Source organism: Phascolarctos cinereus, unplaced genomic scaffold, assembly GCF_003287225.1.
Source record: "Phascolarctos cinereus isolate Bilbo 61053 unplaced genomic scaffold, phaCin_HiC Scaffold_9;HRSCAF=440, whole genome shotgun sequence".
NCBI lineage: Eukaryota > Metazoa > Chordata > Mammalia > Diprotodontia > Phascolarctidae > Phascolarctos > Phascolarctos cinereus.
The window spans coordinates 220,526,777-220,546,954 of record NW_027556402.1 but is presented as its reverse complement, the minus strand read 5'-3'; the positions used below and the strand labels follow the sequence as shown (position 1 = coordinate 220,546,954).

The 20,178-nt window shown below is 37.6% G+C and overlaps 1 protein-coding gene across 2 annotated transcripts in view; it reads right to left on the bottom strand.

Annotated features, from left to right (window-relative positions):
• Positions 1-202: 202 nt before the first annotated feature.
• NELL1 (neural EGFL like 1) overlaps positions 203-20,178 on the bottom strand; it is an 876,262-nt gene continuing 856,286 nt past the window's right edge. Inside the window, exons 17-21 of one of the 2 annotated variants that reach the window (XM_021002019.1) lie at positions 18,594-18,772; positions 17,147-17,161; positions 6,580-6,756; positions 3,697-3,921; positions 203-2,274 (exon numbers count right to left, since the gene is read on the bottom strand). In XM_021002019.1, the coding sequence (XP_020857678.1) occupies positions 2,224-2,274; positions 3,697-3,921; positions 6,580-6,756; positions 17,147-17,161; positions 18,594-18,772 (647 nt within the window). In that variant the 3' untranslated portion in view covers positions 203-2,223. Of the gene's footprint in view, positions 2,275-3,696; positions 3,922-6,579; positions 6,757-17,146; positions 17,162-18,580; positions 18,773-20,178 lie in introns of those variants that run through there. The other variant, XM_021002018.2, reaches the window with a different exon arrangement.

Below are 20,178 nucleotides of genomic sequence, written 5' to 3'. Positions count from 1 at the left end.
CTCAGTCTGTTTTATCTAAAATATGAACATAAAGGAGCTGTATGTTAATTATGCCAGAGCCCCACAGTAGATGTTAAATGCGTACCGAAACTCTACATTTGATACCCTGCTTAGGATGGAGTTGTCTCCATGCTATGAACTCTTCAAGAACTTTAGAAATCATATCTCCACTGAGCAAACCCCAGGAAATAAATCACTGCAGTGGAGGCTTACAAATTTTAATTACTGTTTCAGTCCAAATTTAGGTTTTCAAGTAGCATTTTGGGCACAACTGCATTAATAAATGAGGTCTTTCTAAATGTCCGGAGAGTTTTAAAAAATCAACCAAATTGGTTCATAATTACTTAATGGAAATTAAAACATTAAATAAGACTAACATATGAGGTGTCATTTGCTTGAAACTCTAACATAAATTAGACTTATTGACTAAAACACAAAATGATTTGCGTCTTTTGTTTAATCTGTAGTCAAAATTCAGTAACTACCAGTGTGGTAACAAATCAGATAGAAACCTTGACTATAGCAAAAATATTACTTGTAGGGCTATTCTTGGGTTTTCTGATTGCTTCATTGAGAGGCAGTATATCATCGAAGGGGCTGTAGACTGGGAAACAAGACACATGGATTCTCATTTTCATCTTGGTTATCAGTTGCCTGTAGTCAGTGTCTGACCTTGGTGGATCAGTTTATCTCTCTCTCTTTCTCCTGTATTTCAGCTTCCTCATCTTTAAAAGGAGAGTAATGTGCCCATCTTATCTAACAGGGTCATTGTGAAGACTGAATAAGATAATAATAGATATAAAAGTTCATTATTATTTATTAATGAGATATAGTTTCAAGAAAGGCAGTATGGCATACCACATAGGAGGCAGGTATAAGAGGCAGGTATTGGATTCAGGAAGACCTGGGCTCAAAGCCTACCTCTAGTAAAGACCGGTAGGGTGACCAAATAGCCCAAGGGCAAGTCATCTGATCTTTCAGTCCATTTGGGCAACCTTCTCAGGCAGAGGTTTATATCCTAGATTTCATAAACTCTCTAATGAGTTTATGGATAGATTTCACAGGGTCTGTGATTTTTGATTTTTAAAATATTTTGATGACTATTTCAATTTAATTGGTTTCCATTATAAACCTATTTAAATTATTTTATGAATTTAAAAATATTTTTGTGAAGTGGTCCACGGGCTTCACCATAATGCCGGGAGGGGGGGGAGTCCATGACACCAAAAAGGTTAAGCACCCCTGCTGTTGAAATATATGTTACAGACAGTTGTTTATATGAATGAGTGGAGGGAATTTCCATGCAGTCCCAGATAGGGAAGGAAAAAAATAAGTTCCAGCATTGTGTATCTTTGCCTTCATTTGTTTACTGCTTTGTTGGTTCTGGGATTTGTTTGTGATTTTTCCACATTTCTTCAGTTTCCATGGCTAAAGAATTCATTGCGTAGAATGAAAGGTAAGGAATGGGTTGTAAGCCGTGATACTAGAGTGAGCACCCACAGTAAGGAGATGGTAGATCACTTGGAATATTGAAGTGTAGCTGTCCTTTTGTGGGGAAGGTACTTTTCATCACTTTACAAAGTTTCTGGCTTTTCTTCCTGCCAATCCTTCCTTTTTGCCTACATCACCCAATTCTGCCTCGATTGCCTGGAGCCTATATTTGTTAAGTGGGTTTTGGAGTGTTTCAGAAGCCCAATATCTATGCCAAAGGGGTACTACTCAGGACTCTAACTATAGAAACATACATATTTATACATCTGACAGGAGCATCAGAACTGAGGATGCAGTGGATGGGACAAAAATCACACCAGGAAGCTTTATTGGTAGAATCTAGACTCTAGCTCCAGAAATTAAAAAGAAAGGGAGGGGGCAAGTTTCTTTCATGTCAATACACAAAATAAACCAAAAATCACAGCCAAGTTTACCATGAAGACATTTCAGTGTGTTTTCAAATGACCTGATAGGGGAGAGAGGTGATTTACAACACAGGAGACTTTTTTTTTTTTAAACAATCATAGACTTATATGTGTTGGACTGCAAGTCACCTAGACTAGGTTAGCAAGAATGAGCATAGTGGTAGGTCCCAAAAGGCAGCTCCCAAATATCTTTGTTTGTTGGAGCCTTTGGTAATTGTCTGTGGTATAAAACACCAACTTCTTCATTATTTTGAATGATCACTGTGTCTGTTGTTTTCCTCACCCTGGTAAGTCCATGCTAAATACTTCAGTTATTGTGAAGACATTCTAAATCCACAGAACAGCAGACACTTCCATTCTGTAAAATAAAGAAGCAAGTATTAGTAGTGCCAGGCATTGAGTACAGGTTAATCCCTTGCTATACATATATATAGTATATATGTGGGGTCTGTGTGTGTGTAATACATATGTGTATATATTGGATATCATATACGTACACACATACATATATATATGTATATCTCCAAAATGACAATTGGCAATTTTGAAAACAACTAAAGGAGGAACTAATTTCCAGGAAAATACGTCAGGAGATAAAATACATGGGAATTAATGAGGGGGTTGGCTGATTTATTTTTAAAAGGAACCTTTTCAATTTATTTTTATAAGTTATTAATGCAAATGAGTGCTGACCCTCTTAAATAGTAATTTATTTCAATGTCATTGACATTACTCAAAGCATAGGATTTAGAGGTGGAAGAGCCTTTAGATATTAGCTAGCCTAGGTCCCCAAAGACAGTTCCCAGAAACTTTTTGAGAACATTTTCAGTAGCACTGGAATATATAGATTCCCTGCTTTGGAAGAGGAAGAATCATTTGGATGTGCCCGTTCTGCTAGCTTTATTTAAAATAAATTATGCCTTATACCATCTCCATTAATATGTCTCATCTCTGACCTCAGAAGTAGCCAATAGTTTCAGATAGGATTTGGTTCCCATATCTGCATCCAGTGAACTCTGGCACCTAAGGTTAAAGGTGTTCCTTTTGGACACTCATTTTTGTACAGAAACCTAATTGTATCCCTTTGGTATCTGAGGTTTGGACATAGACTTCTCTTTTACTCTGTTTTTGGATCTAAAGTTAGATATGCAAAGGGATGCAGTTGGGATAATTCCCATGAGACTGGGATGGGAACTACAATCTGCTATAGCCAAGTAGGCAGCAATCTGTTCAAAAAATTATGTAGTATATTTCCTAACACATGAAGAAACACTACATAGGATTGAGTTAGACTAGGATGGAGGATAAGGAGTCAACATTCAAAAAAAGAAAAAAAAATATAGGGATACCAGCCAAAAAGTATGAAAAGTAATCCCAGTGAATTAGAGCCTGTGAACAATAACTCTAGATCTCCTCCATTAGTTACTGTGACATGAAGGTGAAAAAAAGCACCCACTTCATACAGCATTTTATATAACATTGACAATTTCTTGAAGGTGCTTTCAAAACTTCCCATGATCAAAGGAAACCATTTTTTTTTCTATGCAGGTTAAAAAAGGCACGCGTCAGCATAAGTGGATTGATACAGGCTGTTACGATGCCCTATCTCAGCACAGGAGCAAGTGCCATTTTGGCCCATATTTCATTTACAATACGGTCTGTACAATATCTCATGAAGCCATGTAGGAACCTTCTGGATTTGGACCAGCATAAATATGATCCACAGAAAATTGTGTATGACATGAAGACTTATTTTCACAAGGACACGTTAACTGGTTACCTTGCATTTGCAGGTCGTGCAGGGGGATCCAGCCATTGTCCATATGGCGCCGCTAAGTCTTGTCACGCCGTAGCTGTCTAGACAGGTTTTTCTGAGGTCATAGGCAATGCTATCTGCCAGGCAGGGGTCACTGACACAGCGGGGGCAGCATTCCCCTTCAGAGACTGCAGTGTATTCACAGCTCAGGTTGGGGCAAGTGAGTGGCCAGCAGTCCACCTCTCCTTCCTACAGAGTAAGAAATAAAATGTGTCATTGAGTCTACCTTAGTTTTCTCATTAAGAGCTACAAAGGGAAGAGGAATGCCATTGTTTTGACCACTATCATTGAAGATAATAAGAATCATCATAGCTAACCGATATGTAGTCTCTCTTGACCTTAACAACAGTGCTGTGAGGCAGTTACTATTATTATCCCCATTGTATAGATGAGGAGTCCGAGACTTAAGGAGGTTAAATGTCTTACATGTATCAATGTTGGCACATGCATAAATGTAACTGGAAACTTAAACTCAATATTTGCACTGCATCACTGAAAAAAGGTTTGATATTGAGAATGTATAGCGTACTATTAAAAAATGTATCCAAAATCTGTTGTCCAGTACATAGTTGGGCGAAGGATAAGAACAAATAATTTTCAGAAGTAGAATTACAAACTATTTCCAACCATATTAAAAAATCTACAAAATATTGATAAGAAATGCAAATCAAAATAACTTAGAGGCTCCATCTCATTTAGCAAATTGGCCGAGATAAGAATAGTCAATGCTGGAGGGGCTGTGGAAAGGCAGGAACACTGATACATTCTTTTTAAAAAAATTTTTATTTTTATTTTTTTTAAGGCAGTTGGGGTTGTGACTTGCCCAGGGTCCCACAGCTAGTGAGTGTCAAGTGTTTAGTCTGAGGCTGAATTTGAACTCGGGTCCTCCTGACTTCAGGGCCAGTGCCGTATCCACTAAGTCACCTAGCTGCCCCAACATTGATACATTCTTGTTGGAGCTGTGAAGTCATCCATATTTCAGAGCTGTCTCATAAACATGATCTCATTCATGGCTGAATCCCATATATACCAACAGTCGACTTTCAGTATGATGTTGGAAAGAATCACGTACCACTTTTTTGAATCTGTAACTATAAGCATCTTGTTGTCATAAACAAAAAATTCTGGGGTGGGAGGGTATTCTGATTTGTTTTCTTAAAAAAGAAATCTGACTTGTTAGCTTGTAAAGGAAATTAGTACATAGTTGGGAAGGGATTGAGGTTGGTTCTTTTCATTGTGGAAATTGGAAAAATTGCTATAATTAGGATTCTCATTAATCTTCACTTTCATCAATCTGTTACGAAAGATAAACACTTCCTGACCCATCAAGGAAGTTTTCTATCATTGATACTAGCAAAAAAATTCAGGAAAAGTGGAGACCACAGAAAATGTGACAATTTAGAAAAATAAATGACTTAGGATGTTTATCTTAAAATATTATTCATAATTAGTCAGAATTTTCATGATGTAAGAATAAATGAAACATAGCTGATCTCATATTTACAAGTTATAAAATCCATTTCCTAAAAATGTATTGTTCGTTTCATTTCCCAAATTCAGTATCATCCAATAAGCATCTATTAAGCACCTACTATGGACAAGATACTCTACTATGTGATAAAGACATACAATCAAAATGAAAAACAGCCCCTGACCTCAAGAATCTTATATATTCCTGAAATGAATTATGTGAGTTAAATGCAAGAAACTTCAGGCCAAAACTAATAGGATTTTAAGGTTCTACCAAAGTCTTACTCTGATGTATTATTGGAGGGAAGAGGAGGTGACCCTGACTTCTCAAACGTTATGTAGTACAAACCACTAACTCTGCCAGGACCTCTCAAAGATTGAATGGCTGCACTTGTGAACCAGTAAATAATAAATTTATTTATAAATTATATATACTATATATTATATAGTATATATAATTTATAACATATAAATATAATATATAAAATATAAATTATGTATTATATTTATATATAAATGAATTGATTCTACTTCCAGTCTCACTTCTTATCATTGCAAGGGGAATGATACTCTTATTTTCATCACTATCGTTAAACATTTATTCAGATGTTGCATTAAAGAATGGGTAGAGCCTATTGGTACAGGAAGGCAGAGAAAGATAATGTGTTTTTTCCATGTTGTGTTGTCTGAGAATCAAGATAGTTAAATTTATGGAGGCTCCTCATCCAAATGGGCTATATGGTGATAAATGTATATTACAGTTACTCTGGAAAGCCATCTCCTTTGGGATCTACTAGACTATATAAGGACTACAATCTAGTTAATTGAAAGGAGTAACCAACATCTATCGAGTCATAGGTCTATAAGAATTAAAGTATTGTGCTCAGGAAAGGGTAGTTAGTTGTGACCAAAGTAATAGCCAGAAAGTCACATTATTTAATAAATCCCTACTCTACATGCCTTTCTTTCCTCCACTGAACCCCAAGAGTATTATGTTATATATCATATTCTTTGTACAATTCATATACAAACCTCCCAAAATTATAAGCCTTTTCTTCTGACTTTGCTGACTGATAAGCTCATGAATGTCATTTGTGATATCTTTAAGGCATTTGATTTCCCTGAGTGAATTCTCCGCTCCTAACTTTCCTTAGAATCAGTTCTAATGAGGCCTAGTATCAGAATTGTAACATCACTACAGAAAATGAAACCCTCTTACAATAAATCCCAAGGAAAAAGTGATTTTCGCTACCTATGAATTACATTGAGCCTTGTGAACCATTGAAATCTTTCTCTTGCTCTGGGATTTGCCTAGCTATGCATTGGCTGTGAAAGGCTTTCTCACTGTGTAGAAGCATGAACTGTTAATTTCCATACCAGGCAGCGGCACTGTTGGCAGCTGTATGTCCAGTTGTCTCCGCTTCGATAGAGTTTGTGTCCGTTTTGGTCTAAACACTGACTGGTAACTCTGGTGTCACATTCTGGACAGCAGAAGAGATCAACACTTGGGTTCTGACAGTCACAAGCAGTCCGTCGGCAGAATATCTTTCCATCCTACTCAAAAGAGAATTTGGGGAGTTTCCAACATTAGTGCTAGGTTGACAAAAACCAATGCAGATTTTTGCAGAGATTTGTAAGTGACTTAGATGCCTTAGGAAAGAAACTTTTTGGTCTTTATATCATTCACCATCATCACCACTCTGTTCTGATCATTCTTCCTTTGGTGGTTCTTGTCTATCAAAAGCTGAAGCATTTACAGTCTAAAAAAGTGTTTTCCTCAAACTACATTTTTATATATGGATTGTAATTAAGTTGTAGGGATGTTTGTTTTTAAATTTCCTAAAATCTCTCTGACTGAGTGGCCTTGGGGTAGGGAACGTAGGTCCATTTATTTATTTATTTATTTATTTGTTTGTTTGTTTATTTATTTATCTGACTATTTAGGCGATTGGGGCTAAGTGACTTACCCAGGGTCACACAGCTAATAAGTGTCAAGTGTTTGGTTTGAACCCAGGTCCTCCTGACTCCTAGCCGGTGCTCTATCCACTGCACCATCTAGCTGCCCCAAGAACTTCAGTTTAATTCCTCCCTCTGACACATTTATTACGTGAGTCTGGTATATCATTAGCCTCTCAGGATTTTTTGGCAACTATCTAAGACTCCTCAGACCCTGATAAGACGTACTCTGCCTTAGCGGAGAAAGGTCCTTATACGGATGAAATGACATGTTGAGGAAAAACAATGATAGCAACACAGCAATAACAATAATAAAAAGTTCATTTATATTTTACAATGAAGTCTGGTCAGCAGTTAAAGCTCAAAGTAGATTACCCACCAGTGTGCTGACACAGCCAAAGCCCCAGGTGTTTCAGCATGTACACATTTCGGGAAATTGAACTACACTTGTATATACTGCAATTATTGATATTGAGGTGGGTTAGGAACTTCATTTATCTTGTGGCAATATAGGAAGGTGCTATAAAAACAGTAAAAGAATCATATTTCTTTTTATTCCTCAACATCAGTGTCATTCTCAGCTTGACACCTTCACTATAGCCAGTCAGTTCCCAAATGTTATTTCTACTCTCACAAGACTTCCTGTATTGGACTCTACTAACAGAATCACAACTCTAGTCCAAGCCTTTGTCACCTTTCATCTGGGCTATAGTAATAGTTTCTTAATTGTTCTGTCTGCCACAAATCACTTTCCAGTCCAGTCTGTTCTTCATACAGCTGCCAAAGTGGTTTTCCTAAAATAAAGGACTAATCGTGTCACTCCCTGCTCAATAAACTCCAGTGGTTCCCAGTTGGATTTGGGATCAAATATAAACTTTTCTGACTGAAAAATCCTTTATAGTCTGTCCCCAAACTACCTTCTTAGGTTTGTTAGAGATTATTAACCTTCCCCCACTTTGAGGTTCAGCTTGGCTGACTGTATTTGAACTGGCTCTCCTCATGCCTGGAATGCACTCCTTCCTTTATCTTTGTTTTCTGGAATAGCTTGTTTCCTTAAAACTCAGTTTAAATGCCACCACTGACATGAAGCCTTTCCTGATACCCAGCTACTAATGCTTCCTTCCTTACTAAATTACCTTTTATTTATTAAGAATATATTTATATATATGTACGTTATGTCTTCACCAGTAGAATGTAAACTTCTTGAGGTCAGGGATCTAAAAAAATGACTTTGCCTATTGCCTAGCACAGTACCACTTAATGAAAGCTTGTCGATTGTTTATTAGCTAAATTATTTCTGCTGAATTTCGTCCTCTCCCTCAACCATGGAGCCCTGAACCATAATCCATATTATTATTATTAGAGTGGTAGCTCTGGGAAAATTGAAGAATGTGACTTTTCAGGACCTGGCCTTCAGAGGAATCCTGCTTCTCCAAATCTCTCTGTCTCTTAGTTGTCCTCTGGCCCTTTGATGTTATGAATTGGATTTGTAAGTGCAGCTGTACCTTGGAGAATAGGGTAATAGGGTTTCCTTATGGGGCCCTCTGATGATCATTGTGTAGTTGTGAAAGGAATGTAGAAAATTTGAATCTAGTTCTGAGCACATTGGATCACTGGTGGGTTGGCAGCTTAAGGTAAAAGTTGATTCTCAGGCCAGTTGTCTCTTAGTCCCATTAACTGTTTACCCAAGAGAAAAAAATTTGGATATCCTCATTAGACATCATAAGGAGTTGAATTGACTGTGGAATCCATATCACAAATACCACAATCGCCTTCACAGTAACTTAAATCATAATCATATAATGATGTGATTATTTCTCCAGCTCCCTCTGTTAATGCATATCTCAAGTCATATGTACTTTATTGGATGGTCTATTAGTATACATAGCCCTAAATCATCATTACTTGGTGGCCAACATTCTAGTGATAAGTCTCCCTAAACATACACTAGCTGATCTCAAGACAAGCTTGGGTGCACGAGTTAATCTTCGTAGCACCTACCAAAGCGTCATGTACCTAGGAGAGAATAGCTTATAGAGTACTACACTCATAAAACCAGCTTATAAAGGGATAGCGATACTCCCATAAGCATTATGCTGGGCTTACTTTTACTGTCTGTAGAATGTTTTATGATCATTGTTTCCATCATCTGCTTCCCACAATCACTTGGTAGCGTGAGCAGTGACTGCAGACTGAGCCAGGCTAGGAGGTGGTCAACCGTCAAGAATTTTTTTGGTTCTACTCTGTCTGCTTTTCAAGACTTCCTACAGCTTCAGTCACTTACGAAATAGCCACACTATGCTGGGGAGAGTTCTCATGGACTGGAAGGTTCATCTTTCGTGCTTTCATGACTAGCCAAGCAGAAAGTGAGTCAGAGGCCTGTTATTTTCAGTCCTAGGTGATAGCCACTTCTACTATTTAGACTCCATGGTTGCAAAATAGTATAGTGACTGTTGGGAAACTGTCATTGAATACCTGAGGGAAAAAAATTGTCACTTCCGTTTATAGGATCATGGAAAATTGGTCTGTAGCTAAGAGGAACTCAGAGACCATGTAACCCACCCCACTCATTTTACAAATGAAGGACTGTGAGCCTTAGGGAGATTGAGAGGTGTACCTAAGGTAATACAGATCACAGTATATGTCAGGTGTGTGTGTGTGTGTGTGTGTGTGACACACACACATATATATACACACACATATATATATATACACACACACACACATATATACACACACACACACACACACACACATATATATCTGTATATATGATTTTAAAAAATGACTACTATCTGTACAAATCTGAGAGAGGGGTCATCACCCTAGAAAGCTTAGGGAAAACTATTACAACTTTTAATTTCTGTGTTAAGAAATATTTTATATTGTTATACTTGTCTTCTTATATTGATTACGTGGGATACATAATTGCATACATAATTATCTGACGTCTAAAATAATATTTTCGACAAAAAAATCATTTGGTCACCTCACTTAGGGAGATATGCCAGATGCTTCTGGAAATTGCCAGGTGATGGCAATAATTTAATTGCACCTGGCCCTACTCAGTAGAAGGATGTGTAAAGGGCAGCCTTGATTCCAAATACATGGAGAAGTGCTTCACACAGAGGTTCATAAGTACCTTTCAGTGGGTGGTACACGCATGACAAAAAGTATAGTTTTCAGGGCTCTCCTCTAACAAATGATCTCTTCATGCAGACGTTAAAATTAAATCACAAAAGATTCCATTAACAGACATAGCTATGAAAATAACTTTATTCAAATAGCTATACAGTATCCATATTAAGGGGGCAGCTAGGTGGCACAGTGGATAGATAGCTGGGTCTGGAGTCAGGAAGACCTATCTTCCTGAATTCAAATCTGGCCTTAGACACTTAGTAATCGTGTGATCTTGGGGAAGTCACTTAATCCTGTTTGCCTTAGTTCCTCATTTGTGAAAATGAGCTGAAGGAGGAAATGGCAAGTCACTCCAGGTTTTTCTGCGAAGAAAAACCCAAATGGGGTCACTAAGAGTTGGACACAACTGAAAAATGACTGCACAACAACAAAATCCCTATTAAGATGGATGAAACCCGGGAAAATACTTATGCAAGGAAACTAGTGTCATAGAAGATGCCCTGCAGAAAAACCAAATGGAAAGGACGCTCCCATTGATGGTAACATTCTCTAGATACTTGTTTTTGTGCTGATTGGACTACCCCAGGGTACCCTTAGGGAGATCGATGGGCATTCCCAAGACTGGCTGACTGGTCAGATAATCTGCACATGGAAGGATGGGTTGCCCATTCACTGGTATACACATAATTTTGAAAATTGTGCAGCATTTTAAAAAAGTCCAAGTTTCTTGCTGTTGCAGGTGTCTTTTTCCCACCTAAAACAAATATTGCCCAAGGGGCAGCTGAGATAAGCATAGCTGGAGTGAGCAAGTTACAATACATGAGAATCAAGGGATCATGGAGAAGAATGAGTGTGAAAAGATGCTGAGATGCCATAAATGAAAGTTATGGGGAGAGAAGAAGGATGGGCACATCATATGATGAGAGTGAGGAATGAATGATGGAAACTCCATATATTCTGATGCTATCTTTGAGATGTCAAGAAAAAATAAGAAAACCTTCTACCACATTGGGCTTCTTGTTGAACATTTGGGAGGAAATGGAATAGTCAACCAGGATGGCATTAGACTATGAACTCTGTTAATGGAGACAGCTTTTGCCATTCTTTGTATCCCCAGCATTTAGCACAGAGCCTAGTATACATTAAGCTCTTAACAAATACTTGCTGAGCGGCAGCTAGGTGGCACAGTGGATAAAGCACCAGCCCTGGATTCAGGAAGACCTGAGTTCAAATCTGGCATCAGACACATAACACTTACTAGCTGTGTGACCCTGAGCAAGTCATTTAACTTCATTCCCAATCCCCCCCAAAACAAAACAAAACAACAAAAACAAATATTTGTTTACTTGACTTTGAGGAAACATCCACATCAAGTAAGTCAGAAATCCGTTGGACTAGTCTTTGGTCAAAAGCCAATGTGGTGCTGTTGAGAGAGGGTTAGCTTTAGAGTCAAGAAGATCTAGGTGGAAATCCTGCCTCTCCCACATTTTATTAGGGTTAAACGACTTATAACTCCTTTGCATCCTCAGGCAACTCCCTAAGACTCCAAGGGCAGTGAAAAGCCACATGCTGGTTCTGAGAAAGCTGTATCAGATTACCAGTGAAGATTTGCAGGCAAGAAGTGATGTAAAAGATTATTGAAGTGGATAGAGATCAGGACTTGAAGTTATTGAGACATGAGTTAAAATCCTGCTTCTGAAACTAGGAGCTATGTGACCCTGGGTAAATCACTTAGCCTTTGTTTGACTTAGTTTCTTTATATTTAATATAGGGAGGATATTAGCACCTACCTCCTAGGGTGCTTGTGAGAATAAAATGAGGCAAAGTGCTTTGAAAACCTTAAATCCCTATATAAATACTAGCTATTATTTTATATTTCAGGAGGGGTACTGGATCTCTGATATCATTGTTATAGGAAACTCCCACTGAGAAAATTCTCTCTAGTAGTGCGGATTGGAACCTGTTCTTTGATTTGCAGCCTCAGAGTTGCTTGTGGTTAATAAGAAGTTAAGTCCTTTGCTTAGTATAACTGGAAAAAGAAAACAATCCATGTCACTGGAGTCAGGGAAGATAGTATGAATCTTGGTCTATTATCCATGAACAAGTAGTACAAGAATGGAAAGAGGGCTTTCACAAGCTTGGGTAGAATCACTGTTGGGGAGTCCCTCAAAGATATGGGAAAAATCATCCAGGTTATGAAGGACCAAAAAGTTTGTTTGCTTCCCCAGTAGAGAGTTACCATAGCACTGGGCACCCTAAAGCATCAGAGTTAAGGATAACTATCTACAGCATCAGAGGAAAGTAAATATAGAAATGTTCATGGCTGAATAAATTATCCCCATCAGAAGAAGGACTATGCTTCTGCAAGCCATGTGGTCACATGAATTATGGGTGGTAAAGTTAATTAATAATGGCCTATCAGGGTTCTTGCTAGCTGCATTGCAGAAATATAAACCCATCCAGAGTAGTATCTGTCGTCCTGTCATCCTGATACAAAATAAGCAAATTGCTACCTTCCAGGGTTAGTCCAAAATAAAGCAATTTCACATTTCATCAATTATGTGGAGATAACAAACCAACCCCTTCCTTTTCTTATATGTCAAAGTAACATTTGTGTTCACATCATCTTTTGAATTATAGGCTAACTGTCAAAAAGACAATTTTTAATCATGAAAACTATGCAAGAGCGTAGAGAATACCATTACAAAGGTTTAGCATGTGAGCACACCATTGAGAACTGCAATGGCTCACTCATGCTGGCTTACCTTCCCTCTCAGCTCCATTTATTGCTGGCTTTGCTCTAGATCTTGACCTTTAGTCTAGCCAGTGAAAACTAGGTAATCACAGCAACTCTATTTCATATACCAAGGGTGTACCTGAGATGCCCTTCTGCTATAACTCCTGAATGTTTATATAGAGTTTCATGTAGAAAGCTCAGCTGTAAACTATTAATCAGACTCTCAATAACCAAATTGCTTATGAATTTTAAAAAGTGAGGACATGAACTTCCCAGGAAATAAAAAAGAATGTATTTTATTATGACTCTGAAAATTAGAGGGATTTGGTTATAAATTATCCTTTTTATTACTGAATCACCAACACAATAATACACATACTCCAGACTGCTTGACATCATATTTTATACCAAAGAGTTTGAAAAGTTTTTAATCAATGTAGGGAACTTGAGTGGAGATCATTTATGTTACACTGGGAAAATAAGAGGAACCATAAAAAAGGGATTGGCTACTCCAGACCTGTCTGTTCTTCCTTCCTTGCATCTGATTAAGGCAGTTATGTTGAATCCTTTACCAAAGTAGAAGAATATTTTAATTGCCCTTCTTAAATTATCAGCTACAATTGCCATCTGTTATAGAACTCCTGAATAAAGGCACAGATTTGTACAGAAACAAAGGAGGCCAGAGAGAGAGAATAAAGAGAAAGAAATTAAAATGGGAATGAGAAGTCAGAGAGTCTGCAATGGAGAACAGGGTTGCAACACCAGTTAAGGAAGGGTTTGGACAAGGAGGTCTCTCATATGCTCACAATTCTACAACTCTTTTAGACTTCTTGCCCTCAGTCAAGGGTTGAGTTTTCCTGAACCCTACTTCACTGGATTCCTTTATCTCAGTATGAAGTGAACTCACATGGTGAACAAGAAATGTATTGATAAACCTTCCCTCCAGATTCTGCTTTTCTTTTTAAATCCTTGATTTCATCGGCATAACCCAGCATGGAAACTCCCTCTACTAATGCAGATCATCAACTTGTCTGCAACTTAGAGACTTCTACAGTTGCCTGGGACAGTAAAAGGTTAAGTGACTTAGACGTGGTGGTACTGTGTCAGAGGCAGGGCTTGCATTTTGGCTTGTCTGACTCTAAGGCCAGAGTTGTAGCCACTGCACTGTGCTGTTTCTCAGACATGGGTAAATAATAAAAATGGATTTTTAAGAAGTTTGGACAAATATGTGAATCAAAGAGCTACAGGTGGTTTCTTGATAAGCAGGACTATACCAAACCATTGACCTTGGTGTTAAGGAAGAAAACTAAGTTCTTCCTTATGAGTTTGTCATTTCTAGAATGCTAGTCTCAAAGACCACTAGGTCCAATCTAGCCTAAAAATGCCTGTGTTCCCATAAATGTGACAACTTCCAGAAACAAGCTCCCCAGTTCTTGGGAATTTAATGCCCTCAGCTTTGGAACTCTTGCTGTAGAGCTCAAGTGTCTAGATTGGTGAGTGAGGACACATTCACCTAGCCAATTATATCTAGCCAACCCCAGAACATAATTCCAGTCCCATTGAATTATCCACCCTGGCCATCCTACCGTCAATCCTGCTACCACATACATCCCATTTCCTTCACTTTCTACCTTTTGCATTGTGTGCATTAATCTGTTCAATACTACCATGGCTTCCAGAAGAGGCATATCAGCGAACTCTCCGAGCAGTTACTTTCCCAGTAGGTCATTACTCTCTTACAATTAATTTTGTTTTGTCCATTGGTGTGTAAACTCATTTAAGGCAGAGATTTTTTCATTTTTGTATTCGTATATCCAGGACTTCACAGTGCTTGTTATATAGCAAGTATTTAATAAATGTTTTATTTTCCTGTTCTTCTATGTTCTAAAGGCAATCTAAACCATTCTCAATGAACAAATACATGTTGTCCACATATAATCTAGCTTTCCAACTCCAGCTAATGTCTGGCTGTAATTGTGTCACGAGTCCCCTCTTGCAACTGAAGCATGGCATTGGTGCCTACCGTTCTATGTAGGAAATGAAAGCAGCAAAGTACCTTTTCTGGAAGTGAAAAGTAATTTTCATTTTGCATATATTAATACTTGGCCTTAACCCTGTGATAACTCACATAACAAATGTTATTGCCAAGCTAAATTATTTTCCATAACTTTGAATGATAAGAGCATCTTAGTCTCACATGATTCCAAAGAAAACATTTCTATCTGTCACCCCTCCTGGCATGTCTCCATTTCAGAATTGATGGGTTTGTAATTGCCTGCTTAAATGCCTTAAGTGACCCCAAAGAATTTTTTATCTATAACTGAAAACATATTTTCCAATTGCATTTATAAACGTGAAAAGTGGGGAAATTAAAAAAAAATCCTTTATGCTGGGAGGATGACCTAAAGAATTGGACCCAAGGCTTCCTTCTGTGCCTAAACTAAGTCATCCACCACCATTTGAAAGCTATATTACAAACTGCGTAATAAGCTGCATCTATAGGATGGATTTATTTATTACAATTCTGTTTGTCTCTTGTATTAATGAGGAAGATGGCATATCAACAAAATAAGATTTCAAGCAATACTCATCTCCTCAGGCATGCTTAAAGTAATTCTCTTAAGACAGTGGGGACACTCAGCCAATGATAGCTGAATATATCAACTCAGGCTACTTGGGTAATTAATGTAGTTAATTGATAAAGCTCAGGGAATTTTTAATGATTGAGAAGTCCCCTGCTCTTTTCATTGGCTCAAATGATAATAAAATCCAGAAAGGAAAATTAACAGCCGTCAGATATTTACTAGGGCAAACTGTTCATTTCTAGCCTCCTGGACAATGTGGGGAGGTCTCTGGGTTCAGCAGTGAATATTGCTAAAATGTTACTAACCAGGATCTTTTGGGAGTGTGATGATAAAAAAAAGAATTGGCATTATTTTTTCTTGGTTGTTTTGTGATGGTGCTTTTAACTTTGAGGCTAGCTCAGATGCTGCTTTCTCTGAATCTACCCTGAGTAGGTCGAAGGACCAAATATTTAAAAGGAGACAGAACAATATTCTCTTCTGGCACCTTCTTTTAACATATGAGTGGACTAGATCTACAGCATGTTTTCTTACATTTTTTTAATCATGATTCTCCCCCCCCCCCCCTTTGCCAGTGTGGTGAAGCCTGTACACTCCTTTTCAGAATAATGTTTTTAAATGTGTCAAACAAAATGCATAGTATTATAAAGAAATCGATTATAATTAAATAAAGATATGATTTTTAAAACCAAGTTTTTGCACTTCCTGAAACCTATCCATGACCTGGGTCCATCGATTTCAGGTTGAGAGACCTTGATCTAGATAGACGTAATCATTTACTCACAATCACATAATTAATCTGTAGCAGACCTGGGATTTGAACCTAGGACATTTGACTCAACAGACCTTCCCTTTATACTGTGTTGCTTCTGAGTCACACTGATCTCTCACTTCATGAACAAATAAGTAAAAAAAGAATCATGTGTTTCATCACTTCTGGGTATTTTCCTGCAGACTTGGGATACAAATAGAAACCAACCAAACAGAATATAAAGGGGAGCTGTAAAAAGAGGGGTGAGTTTGGAAATAGTCTGGGAGTACTCCTGGGAAAGACAAAGTGAAAGCCCTCTTATCATGGTCCAGAGACCCTGGGACAAGAGACTGACTTGTGGTGGGAGGGAATGAAGAGCCTGGGCTGGTACAGGCACCATGGTTTGGAAATGGCTGCAAATGTTTTTGGAATTCCTTTTACTGACATCCAATATTATATCATTTAGTTACTGCAATTTTACTAATGCTCATTTATAAGTATTTACTGAATACTGAATCACTTAGTTACTGTAATTTTATACATTGTTCTGTTCTCCTTAATTTTATGCTTCTTGAGAGCAAAGTTCTTGTCTCATACCTTTTCTAGAGCTCAGTAATTTAGCTTTTGGTTTGAAGGCCTCCATTCATGGGGAATTTGCTACCCCTGAAGAAATCCGTTTGACTTTTGGGTTCTAATTGTTACAAAGTTGGTCCTGAAATTAAGCCTAAATTTGTCTCTTTGCTAGTTTCATTAACTCTTTTTGGTTCTGCCCTTGGTGGCAAAACAGGAACATAGCTGACATGACTCCTCCAGGAGTCTTCTCCTGGCTAAATATCTCCAGATCCTCCCTGAAATTATGTTAAGTCTCTGATGGTATAACATCTTTAAAAACAGGAGGGATTCTTATCTCTCTGGATAGGACTGGGTGTGGCCTGAATGAAGATGACCAGGGAAGATTGTTGATTTTGAGTGCTTTATCTATCATGATCTCTTTTGGAGGAGAATAGAAGTCTGCATTCTAGAAGAACATTCAGAAGTCTGCAACACTTTTTTGAAGTAAATGGCTTTTTGTCCCACCTCATGCTAAATTCTTTTAAGCTTATAAAGCAGAAGAACCCAATGTGTGTGTGTATACATATACATACATATACATATATACATGTATATATGCACACATACATACGCAAAGTCAGAGCTCTAGTAATGTAAAACCAAATGGAAATAAATAGGAAAGATTAACAAAAATAAATAAATAAATGCTGGGAAATAAAACACTTTAATAGGCCCATTTTCCAAAACATAAAGCAAACCAGATGATGACACTATTTATTTTCATAAGCATTAAACTCAATTTCAAAGAATTTAGTATAAGAAATAGCCAGGCACTGAGAATAATAAATAAGACATCAGTTACCAGGCTATCTAAAACAATAATATTAATCACTCGTACAAAATAGAAGTCCTTATGTTTCCAAATAGCACAATTCTGGGCTTAGATTTCAAAGTGATATTTCTTACTAAGGTAAACTAGTTTTTTAAAGTTAATTTTTTAAAGCAAAAAGTCATCTTAATCAGGCTGTGAAAGTAGGGAATAGAAGTTCATTATTGCTTCTATGCAAGCACACTTAACGAAACCTGAAGTTACTCAGCAGGACGAACATTTGCTTTCTCCACCCAGAGCTTGTCATTCTCCTAACAAAACACTTCAGTTTTCACCAGGAAACCAACAAATTCAAAGCAGGTTCCTCTGCAGCTGAGCACCATCATTAACTTTAGTGCAGTCTAAAATGAGATAAGATTTTTAGAATCACTCTGGGAGAGCCACTGAATCAAGAACATAGTGCATTTATTAACAATAAATTAACAATAAACAAATAAAATGACAAAAAATTAATAAATGCAGGCATTTTTTTTTCAGTCATGTCTGACTCTTTGTGACCCTATTTAGGGTTTTATTGGCAGATACTGAAGTGGTTTGCCATTTACTTTTCCAGCTCATTTTACAGATGAGGAAATGGAAGCAAGCAGGGTTTAAGTGACTTGCCCAGGGTCACAAAGCCAGTAAATTTCTGAGACTGGATTTGAACTCAAGCCTTCCTGACTCCAGGCCTGTTGTTCTATCCACTGTGCCATGTAGCTGCCCAAGGCATTTAGCAAAAGAGAAAAAACAAACCATAATGGTTATATTCAGCTGTACCATATATTTGTCCTCACCTTGCAGGAGCACCGAACACCGGTCTTCTTTCAGAGTCCACACTTGACCATTTCTCTTTAGGCCACCTTCATGGGGACAGTCCCCAGAGCAAGATGGTCCAGAAGGACAAAGGCAGTCAAAACCACCAGCCAGGTTAATGCAGGCAGAATCATTCCAACAGGTGTGGGTCCTTAAGGCACATTCATCGATGTCTGTGACAAAAAGAGAGTACATAATACCTTAGCATTCAAATACCAGGTAAAGGCTCTGGCCTTCTGGGATTTCAGAAGATTCGCGACCCGGGGCAGCTCCTTTGTTTTTCATGAACAGTTCAGTCTTCAGTTTACTCTGACCTTTAAATTGGCATGTTGGTTGATTAATACAAAAAGTGAAGCTATGTTGCAAAGAGAGCTTTATCTCTTAGATAAGATATTAATGGATTGTCCACTGGACAGGAAGAAGTGGACTTTTAGAGTGACTCTTAGCCCGTTAAAGTGTACTTGATTTGTAGGATTAGGATGAAAGTGGAATATATCCTATTCTATATGCTCATGGCTTGGTCAAAGCTTTCTCATGCTGACAGCCAGCAGCCTTCTCCCACACCTGTGAACCAGCTGCCTGTAAGTGGATATTGCTCAGAGATGCAGTGTATCATTAAATAAACTCTAACAGCATAAACACGAAAACCTCAGTGTAAGCCTGCAGTTTTTTCCATAGGTGAATTTAAATGTTTTTCCTAAATATGAGCAAAATCTTCCTTCTTTTCAGCTTCTTTCTTCTGAAGACCTCAAATTAAATTTAAATCAGTCCAGTAAATAGGTCTAAAATAATTTCTGTAACTGCCGGGATTTCGAGGGCAAAGGAAAGACACATAGTGTGCATAAGCAAATAGGCTACAATATTTTACCAATGGTGATTCGCATAGGAAAAAAAAGAGTAAAAGCTATTGGCCTATGAAATATTAGTGGAAAAAGACGAAGGTTAGTTATGTATTGAAAGTGAAGGATGAGAGATGTATAGTTTGTACCATACAAAGCCATACATGAATTGTTAAAGCATATAGATGAAGGCCCTGAGCATATTGGGCATACAATTATCAAGGATTTGTGGGAGGGCACAGACAAAAATCATATAATATGAGCTGGTATGGATGGGCAGTGATAAATTATTGGAGAGAGCCATCTGCACTGATTGAATGAAATAATAATGATAATAATAGTGATAATTAAAATAATATTTATCACATATAGCATTCTAAAGTTTGAAAAAATTTTACATATATGATTTCATTTGCTACCACTAATTTTGTTTATATACTAATTTATCATCTAAGCATGCTCATCCATTTAAATATACATATTTTATTGATATCTTTCTTGCAGTGCTATCATTTCCCTTCCTTCTACCTTTTCTCGTAAAAATAAGCGTAGTTAACAAAAACACATTAACTGAGCATCATTCACAACTTAGAGGGCACGCCTCCTGCTGTAATTTTAGTTTACCAAAAAGAAACATACTTCAGTCTTGGTCCTCTGAAGTAAAAATTAGTCTCTGTATTCTTGAGAAATCTAATGCTTCTCAATGTTGTCATCTCTGCATTATTATAGTGTTTATATAA